Source organism: Platalea leucorodia, assembly GCF_965183815.1.
Source record: "Platalea leucorodia genome assembly, contig: SUPER_19_unloc_2, whole genome shotgun sequence".
Classification (NCBI taxonomy): domain Eukaryota; kingdom Metazoa; phylum Chordata; class Aves; order Pelecaniformes; family Threskiornithidae; genus Platalea; species Platalea leucorodia.
Window position 1 is genome coordinate 41,362 of NW_028121460.1, and position 9,423 is coordinate 50,784.

A 9,423-nucleotide genomic window follows, 5' to 3' on the forward strand; every position below is an offset into this window, starting at 1 on the left:
CTTCCTGCCATGGACTTGCAGGCAAACCTGGTTTGCTCCCCGGCACCTTGCCCCTGCGCGTGGCCCGTACCTTCAGAGGGAAGGTCTGAATGGTCTCCTTTGCCACGTTGTACGTGAACGTCCCAAGGAGAGTTTCCTCTTCTCCGTCCGCATCCACTCCCTCAGGGGCAAAGCACAAGGAGAGCAGCTCAGACTCGTCCCCACAAAGAGGGAACCTACGTGCTGGATCAGCCCTGCTATCTCCCCACCCTCTCCTGGGGCTCTAGCAGTAGGCTAGCACTCGCTGTGGTGGAGCTCAGGCTCGGCCTTGACTTCTGCTCAGGAACCCTGAGGTGCTTGTCCCAAACAAGTCTCAAGAGGGATGAAACCCCTAGAGCCCTTGAAGTGTCCCGCTAGGGCACTGCAGTGCTCAGGAGAGAGCAGGACGCAAACCTCAGAGGACGCACAAAAGCAAGCAAGACCCTGCCATGGCTTTGCCCCAGGGCCAGATCCCCGCCAGAAGCGCCCAGCAGAGACTCACAAAGACAGCGACGTCTCTGGGGGCGCTGATGACGGTCCCAGATGGAGAGACTTCTTTGGAGATGTGCTGCACAGTGACGGCAGTCAGGTGGACTCGTGCTGGTAACCTGATGACCACCTGGCCCTGATCCCCTTGTAAAGGCCAGCAGTTTCCTGGGGAAACATCCGGCTGCAAGCAGAACGCGAGAGCAAGGAAGAGTGAGAGAGTGTTGGGGCCAACACAGTGGCCCGCGTAGCTTGAAGCGTAGGCGCCGTTGTTTCCTTGGGGTCTATTTTGGCTTGAAAATGAGGCGCGTGGGAGGAAATGGACAGAAGCAGGAGGCCTTCGTCCCTGCCTGACTGAAAGGGGGCTCTCAGGATTATGGGGCAGAGGAGACCAGCGGTTATGAAACCGTCCCAGTCAGGGCCTAGCAGAAACACCTCTCTGCCCAGTGGCTCTGCAGGGCACCCCCCACCTCCCGCCTGCCAGCCCCAAAAAGGCGCTGTTAGGGATGGGCGTGGAAACGGGGTCACCACGGAGAAAGTCTTTCACCCAGCTGGGGCAGAGCACTGTGGGCGAGATGCAGCAGTTTGGCTCCGTTCAGCTCCATTCCCCTCCTGAGGGGAAGCGCTGATTGCTAGCAAGCCCAACCCTGTGTGCGAGCTTTGCTTTCAGGAACCTGATCAACACTGTGGGCTTGAGCAGTGCCACTGGAGCGAGGGCAGAGCCCCTGAGGTCGGTCCCCAACTTCAGCGGGAGGCAGGAAACCTTCCCTGAGGAGTTCTGCTACGATACCTGCAAAACAGTGTCGGGAGGGTTGGCAGTGCGAAAGAGCCATAAAAGCCTGCAGCCCCAATTCTCTTTGCAGATGTAGGTCTCGGAAGTTCTCTGCATGTCGATGGTGGCACCTGGAAGGGAGGGAGAGCAGGTGACTACTGGAAGAGGCCACATTCTAGGGGGACTCGGTGCTCAGACAGTATTTCTGATGCTGCTGGCCAGCTCCACGTCTGTCAGTCCTCTCCTCCTCCCCACGCCGCTGGGGGTGCCCAGCTGCGCAGGGGAATGACGGCAGCCACCGGCCTGGTGGTGACTGCTTCTCTCACAGCGCCAGGAGGAGAAGGTCTGAGGGTTCTGGGAGACAGCGGGCGCCCACGTGAATGACAGCACACCAAAACTGAGGGCCTGCGGCATGGGCAGCAAAGGGTGGCCCAGCCGTTCCCTCTTCCAATGCAGTGGAGAGGAAGAGAGCCCTTCCAACAGCACAGGAACACGTGCGGGGGCAGCGGCGGAGGCACCCGTGCGCAGGCCCCCGTGCGGAGGCCAAGGGCAGGACTGGGAGGGAGTCTGAGAGAGCCACTGTGCCACAGCCTTGCTCTTGGACCCCATGAAGCATTGAAGCTCCCCCACTTTGGAGAGCAGCGCCCGGAGCACAGGCTTCTTTGCGGACTGCTGCAGACAAGCACAGGGCAAGGAGACTGGGCTGCTTGTGTCCATACCAGAGCTTTTCAGGGCCCAGTCAGACATCTCGACGTAGACTTCCGAAGCCATCTGGGACGCTGCCTGGTTCACTTCCTGGGAACGCCATAAATGAACACAGAAAAGGACCACATCAGCAGGCACTTCAGCGTGGCTGCTAGCGCCGGCAGAGGCAAAGGGCCAGTGTCAGAAAGGCAAGGCAAGCCTCGTCCACAGAGCTGCAAGACTCTCTGCTGCTGACGTGAGCCACGAGGACTGAGGAAGAGAATCTGTGTCCACGGCCACGGCCATGGCCACGAGGTGGGTTGACGAGGGTCGCCACACCCTCATCCCCACCCTCCACGCTCTGCAGGTCAGCGGGGAGATGGGCTCGGGCCCTGCAAGCGACGGCTGGCCCCGTCAGCGTGCCTGGGTCTCCTCCCTGCCTCAGGAGCCCAGCCAGAGGAGCCAGAGTGCCGGCGTGCCAAGGGAAGGCTCTCGGGAGTCCTCTGCTGCCTCAAGCAGCCTGCTTAAACTGGGCCTGGAGAAGGGCCTGTGCAGCGCAGAAGCTCACCCAGCAAGCCCCTGGGGCAAAGGCTGGCTTGCTGCCGTCAGCAGTCTGACCCCACCAACAAGCCCAAGGAGTGCTTTCTCGGGGGTTCTGCCCAGCCAAGCCTCCTTCCCCAAAACGCAGCATCACCTTTGCCCTGCTGATCTCCGCCCTCAGTTGAGCCACCTCCTCCAGCAGAAGCTGTATCTTTTGTCTTTGCTCCGCCAACAAAACGCAAAAGTTCCTGCATGACAGGAAAGCAGATCTTGTCAGAGAGCGGCCAGTCCCCTCTGGGGAGCGTCTCAGCAAGAGGAGAGACACGTGTGCTTCCCCTGCTTTGCGAGCGCTTCCCTTCCACACCAGTTTGAGCAGAAGGCAAAGGCAGGTAGGAGGTATGGGAGCCCTGGCTGTTAGCAAAACGAGTGCAGGTAGCACGAGGTCGGCTGACGCTTCTGCACAGAACCAATGCCAGCTCAGGAAACGTCTCTTACCGCAGGGTCTTCAGGTCTTCTGCAGACACAAGTGCCGGCGCCTGAAAGGGAAAAACGCTCGGTTCGAGCATCCGCTACCAGAGCCACCGGGGCTTCCCAGGAGAGGCTTCCCTAGGAAGACTCGGCACAAGCTGCTGCTTCTTTGGGTCACCCTGCGTGGCAGCAGGAGAGCCCGTGATTTATCCAGCCGCTCTCAGCGATGCTCTGTTGCGAGAGGTGCCTGTGCCACAGGAGTCACCGACCTCCAGCAGTCCCTTTGGCTGCATTGTCCACCCTGACAGTGAGGTCCCGCAGTAAACAGCAGCTGCAATTCACATCATCAAGAGAGAGTTATTTTACTGGGGTTGCTAGCAATGCCTGCAGTCACGTTGTCTCCGGCCTGTTGCCTTAGGGGTGGGGCAGCAGGTGAGCTGAGGAGGTGGGGAACACGGGGTGCGGAGAGAGGACGCGCCTCTGCCCGGAAGCCATCGGCCCAGGCTTGAGGGGACTGCGCAGCCGTGAGCCTCAGGTGTGCTCAGTGCCCCAGAGCTATTCCCCGCTTCCCCTCGCTGCTTCAGGGAGCCCCGAGACCAGGCTGCATGGGCTAGGAGAGGTACGTACCTCCCCATGGGTCCCCCTGCACGGCCCCTCCCCTCTGGGAATGCCCAGTTCAGGCTTGGAAGTAGCTACGCCCTTCTCTCGCGGACTTGCAGACGAAGCAAGCCATGTGGTCCAGTGGCCAGAGCAGCAGCATGGCTGGGAGACTCCCAGTCTTACTGGCAGGCCAAAAGGCAGGCCCAGTCCGGGACGTACTCGGGAAGCGCTTGGGCCATGGGAGTTTCCGCCCATACTGGCCCAAAAGGAAAGCTGGCCAGCGGAAAGCTGGCATGCAGCACAGCCTGGCTGTCGCTCTCAGGTGTCTGCTCATGCAAACTCACCAAGAGCCACGGGGAGCAACAAGAAGACGACTTGGAAGATCCTCTTCTTCTGCAGGGCCACCTTTTGCCTGAAAAAGAGGGACTCCTGTCGAAAGGGTTAAAAACCACAAGAGCAAGAAAGATGTGGTAAATACCTTAGTCTCTTCATTAGCTCAGAAGACACCCTGGTGTGATTTAAGGGTGTTGTGAATGCCTTACAGTTTGATGTGATTTAGGGAGTAGCTAGAAGAATAGTTATAAGATAAGAGGGGGCTCCGGGATAATCTCGTTACAGACAACTCGGCCTTGGGAGAACAGATGCACGGAACCATGAAGATAGGAAGAAACAGAAGAATGGCAACAGTAGTCTTGAAGGACAACGTCTACGTGATCCTAGGACTGCGTTTGCGCAGAAGCAAGGGTCAATCGGCGAGCACAGTGAAGAAGGCGGGCAGGAGTAGCCTGAGTGGCGGCCCTTGCCAGAGGACGGGCCGTCCCAGCAGCAGCGAGAGAGGCCAGCACAGCTGGGCTGCTCCCAGCGGGCCCCCCCTCTCCTTTCCCCATCCTTTGCTTTACAGGCCTGCAGTGGGAGCAAGCTGGCAGCAGCAGACCCCCCGCCTCGGGAAGCCCACCCGGCAGCACAGCCCGATTCTCAGCCCGTCCCTCCCTGCTCCCTGGCCCCTGGCCCCAGCCTGCCCCGCGGCAGACACCTCCCAGTGGCCGTTCGGGGAGGGGGCACGGGCTGCTGTCCCCTCCCACCGCCCCCCCCACCTCTTCCCTGGGCACTCCCAGGTCTCCCGACCCCTCTCTGCCCCGCACAGCTGCTCCCATCAGCCAGGCAGGATCGCGCCTCAACGTCCCGAGGGGGCCAGTCTCAGGCCCCAGGGGCTTGGCCTCCCCGTGCAGCAGGGCTGGGCTCCGACCCTGCAGCACGAGGCTACCGCCTCCCCAGAAGCCCCTGCTGCACACTGCCTTTTGGCTGCGAGAGTGAGCCAGGCTTTCCGCCGAGACCCGTCCCCACAGAAGGGGGGCGTCGCAAGCCACGGGGCTCTTCGGGGCTCTTCTTCAGAAAACTTCTGTCGGCTTCCCCAGGCTGCTCCGCACCCCACTGACCGTGCTAGGCCACGTCCGTGCTACCAGCCCAACCTGATGCCCCGGGCACATGCCAGGCTTCGTACCTACTCGTCTGGCAGCGGCTCGGCCCCGCTGCCTCCCCTGCCGGCTGTTGGCCGGCCTCGTTCCCCAAGGAGCCTTGGGAGGGCCCTTGGCGTCTTCTCTCGAGGGCCTTTCTCCTCGCCATCTCTGGGCAAAGGCAGGCTCCCCGCTCCGCTCTTCCCCCTCAGCCCCAGCAGCGTGGCCTGCCCAGGCAAAAACAGCTCCGGCAGCAGCCCCACGCTGCCCCACAGCAGGAGCGCGCCTGCCCAGGGCAAGAGCCACACGGCAGCTGGGGGCTCCTTGACCGCGTGCCACAGGGCTGTGCGGGCGGCCAGCTCTGACCTCACACTGGTGGCTCTGACATCACACTGGGGCTCCCCAGGGCGCAGCAGGGCGGGGAGAGCCGGTGGGCTCCCCTGGGGCAGCACGGCTGCCGCTCTCCTGGGCAGTGGGAGCACATGCCTCTGGGCCCGCCGAACCCTGCCACGCTCCTGTGCCGGGCGGCTGCCTGGCCTGTGCTGCCGGGCAGGGTTCCAGCTCTCCTGGGCACCCCCGGGAAACCAGAAAGCAGCCTGGAACGGGGGCTTTGCTCTCAACCCGTGGGGCAGCTGCTTCTGCCAGCGTTTCTCCTTTCGGAACTCTTTTGTATGCCAAGAAGAAAAACCCAGTAAGAGGCAAGACGGGCTTGTACGAAAGGAGCGGATTTTCTACAAGCAGAACCCCATCGTTTTAAATTCCTACCCCTCCCCTCCTTTTCTAGAGCCAAGATCAGAGGATCCTGTGGGATTATTCTGCGTTCCTTCTGCCATTCCGGGTGGTTCCTTAGTGTGAAAAATAAATCCACGTCTGCTACTTCATCCCATTTACCCTCCCGCCTGCAAAGTACCATCAGTTGTACTATAGTAGTATATCTTAGAGTTCCATTCTTTGGCCATTTTGCCTGATCTTCGAGACTATACATTGGCCACCAATTGTTACCATATTCTAGAAGCTGTTTCCGACTGAGAGGCTCCCCTCCCAATTTCCTCCAATGTTTCACGATACGTCCTAGGGGAGATCTTTTCCGAGTCCCCCCTCCCGCAGCGGGCTTAGTGCCCGCCATAAAAGATACAGCAACACCAAACAGAGAAACAATAACTTGGCACAAAATAGTCAGAGGCATTCCCCAGAAGGGGACTCGAACCCCTAGATTACCTTCAGTGGGACTCCAACCCACCCCTTCGGCCAAAGGTTTCCAGACACAGGTGTCCTAGGGACTTGGGCCCCATAGGATCCAATCCTTCCCTTAGGTACCTTTACAGCCCAACCCTGCGAGGCCTTTGCCGCGCCTGACGGGCAGGCAACCGCCCTTTTAATCAGAAAAGGGATGCCTTTACCTTCCCAGGGGTCCTGCTCACAGCTCTTCGGTCCGGGCTTCGGAGGTTCTTCCCGAGAATCCCTCGGTGCCGGCTGGGGGTCCTGCGATCCCGCGGATCCGTCGAGATTCAGAAGCGGAGTCCCATCTGGGTCGCCCAAACTGTCACCGAAATGGGGAATCAGCCTCTTCACACCAACGTAGCATCGAGAAGCAGGCATTCTCTTTATTACGGCGCTGGATGCATGGGGGATGGTCCCACCTAAGGTGCCTACCGTCATACAAAGCTAATGGCACAATTGCCGTTTCTGCTTAGCTTTACAAACCATTTCCAGCAGCATGAGAACCCCCCCGAGCATCCTGGGATGCCCACTCCCCAGCCCCATCTCTCAGGAACCCCTTGGGAGCCTCCAGCACCCCGCAGGGAATGCTCCTGCCACCCTGACCCCCTCCCAATACTCCCTGCTGTTAGACAGCTGCCAGGAAGACGGGGTTCTAACCCTCCCCATCCCTGGAACCCTTTGGACGAGCTTTCCGACTGGCTGCCCGGGATGTCCTTAGCGCAGGCGGCGTTGTAGCCCAGGACACGATGCCCATGATAGCAACAGCGGGAGGGAACAGCCAAGTGTTGCACAATGCAGCACTGGGGGACCGAGGGGCCTCGAGTGTTACATGGTGGAGCCCATGACGGGAACAGCCCAAGGGCTGCAGAACCGCACAGCCTTTCTGGGAACCCCAGAGAGGGTGGTCCGTCAAGAGGAAAGACGGGTCAGGGTCGTCCCAATGCCAAGGGGAGAATAACCAGGGGCCAAGCGCTGGAAAATTCCCCGTCGACACTACTCAATGTGACACAAAAGGACCCCCGACAGAGAGCAGCCAGCTCTAGAGCGGGGACGTTGATGGGCCGAGGAACGGGGGGCTTTCCCACAGGCCGCTCAGACAGGCTCCCCACCCCCCTTTCACAGAAACTGGGGGGTCACCGACAAACCGACAGCCGGGATGCTGGGAAGGTGCTAGGCCAAACGGTTCCATCTGCTCCTGCGGCGCCGCCGTCGGGAAAGTAAGGGAGGAGCTCCCAGCCCCCGGCCCTGGCAGCCCCGAAGAGCTGTCCCAAGGCTCCTCGCTCGGCCCGCAGGCCGTGCCTGCAGTCGGCCCCGTTGCCACGGCAGCGGGCCGGAGGGGGCGGGGCCAGAGAAGGGCGCTGCACTGGCTGGGGGCGGGCCCTGCCTGTCACTGCCTGGCGGGCGCCATTGGCTGAGAGGCCAGGAAGAGGGTGGGCGGGCTCCGGGGAGAGCTCCTGCAGAGCCCGCTCGGGGCCGGGTGGCCGTCTGCCTGTGGTAAACTGCAGCCGGGCCCCTCTGCCTGCCCTGGGCCGGTGCCGCTTGCGGAGCCTCCCGGGGTGGTGGGAGAAGGAGCGGTGCCAGGCTGGGCCTCTCCTCTCTGGAGTAAACCTTAGGAGTGCTTACTGCCTTCCTCAGGTTGAAGAAAAAATTAAGGAGAGGTCCTAACGGTTCCAGCACGCTCCCGCCCTCCCCCCAAAGGGCCTTCTTGCGCACCCCACTTTGGAGACAGAGCTTCTGCACCAATCTGAATTGCCACATCTTTTTTATTTTCTTGTTCCTTCCCCTTCTGCTGCTCTTTTCTGTATGCCCTTCTCTTTTTCCTCTGGCTTTACTCGAGGCTTTCTGGTTTTGCCATCTTCCCGTGAACCTGCACTCGATAAATGCAGGTGTACGCTGGGTTTCCCCAGTTGCTCTTCACCAGAAGTTTGACACGTGCAAAGGCTCTGGGAAGCGGCGCGTTCTGGGAAGAAAAGCGGAAAAGGAAGCGGGGGCTGTTAGGAGCGACAATGCAATGAAGGTGTCTCTCCCTGCCAGCCCTGCTCCTGCTCAGGAACGAGCTCCTGAAAGTGCGTGGGAGCGGCTGTGGCAATCTGAGGCTCGCTGCTGGTACCGGGGCTGCTGGGACACGGGAAGGGGGAAGGCAGCTGGCATCCTCTGCATGCCAGCCCTGCTGGGGCTCAGTCTCCCTCCCCTCTGCCCCTTCCCTCTGCTGCTTGCTCTGTGCTGGCAGAGAGGCCGGGGAGGTGCTCCTGTGCGGGGGGCGGCTGCTGTGCAACCCCACCAAGCTCCCGCTGTCTGCTCTGCCCGCTTTCCTCCTGGCAGGCGTGAGAGCACGGGGAGAGAAGGGGCACGCTGTGCTGGGAGGAGAGGACACTGTCCCTTGGCCCAGGGAGAAAGCATTCACGCTCTTCCTGCCATGGACTTGCAGGCAAACCTGGTTTGCTCCCCGGCACCTTGCCCCTGCGCGTGGCCCGTACCTTCAGAGGGAAGGTCTGAATGGTCTCCTTTGCCACGTTGTACGTGAACGTCCCAAGGAGAGTTTCCTCTTCTCCGTCCGCATCCACTCCCTCAGGGGCAAAGCACAAGGAGAGCAGCTCAGACTCGTCCCCACAAAGAGGGAACCTACGTGCTGGATCAGCCCTGCTATCTCCCCACCCTCTCCTGGGGCTCTAGCAGTAGGCTAGCACTCGCTGTGGTGGAGCTCAGGCTCGGCCTTGACTTCTGCTCAGGAACCCTGAGGTGCTTGTCCCAAACAAGTCTCAAGAGGGATGAAACCCCTAGAGCCCTTGAAGTGTCCCGCTAGGGCACTGCAGTGCTCAGGAGAGAGCAGGACGCAAACCTCAGAGGACGCACAAAAGCAAGCAAGACCCTGCCATGGCTTTGCCCCAGGGCCAGATCCCCGCCAGAAGCGCCCAGCAGAGACTCACAAAGACAGCGACGTCTCTGGGGGCGCTGATGACGGTCCCAGATGGAGAGACTTCTTTGGAGATGTGCTGCACAGTGACGGCAGTCAGGTGGACTCGTGCTGGTAACCTGATGACCACCTGGCCCTGATCCCCTTGTAAAGGCCAGCAGTTTCCTGGGGAAACATCCGGCTGCAAGCAGAACGCGAGAGCAAGGAAGAGTGAGAGAGTGTTGGGGCCAACACAGTGGCCCGCGTAGCTTGAAGCGTAGGCGCCG

General features: G+C 60.8%; 1 protein-coding gene across 1 annotated transcript; it reads right to left on the reverse strand.

Annotated features, from left to right (window-relative positions):
* Positions 1-2,677: 2,677 nt before the first annotated feature.
* On the reverse strand, positions 2,678-7,518 carry LOC309599227 (uncharacterized protein; the record flags this gene model as incomplete). The annotated part of the gene is made up of 6 exons (XM_082338051.1): positions 7,389-7,518; positions 6,423-6,562; positions 3,913-3,980; positions 2,996-3,036; positions 2,725-2,748; positions 2,678-2,690 (listed from the first exon to the last, which is right to left on the reverse strand). Exons 1-6 carry the CDS (start codon positions 7,430-7,432, stop codon positions 2,678-2,680), a joined length of 330 nt encoding a protein of 109 aa, XP_082194177.1. The 5' UTR covers positions 7,433-7,518.
* Positions 7,519-9,423: the final 1,905 nt, after the last annotated feature.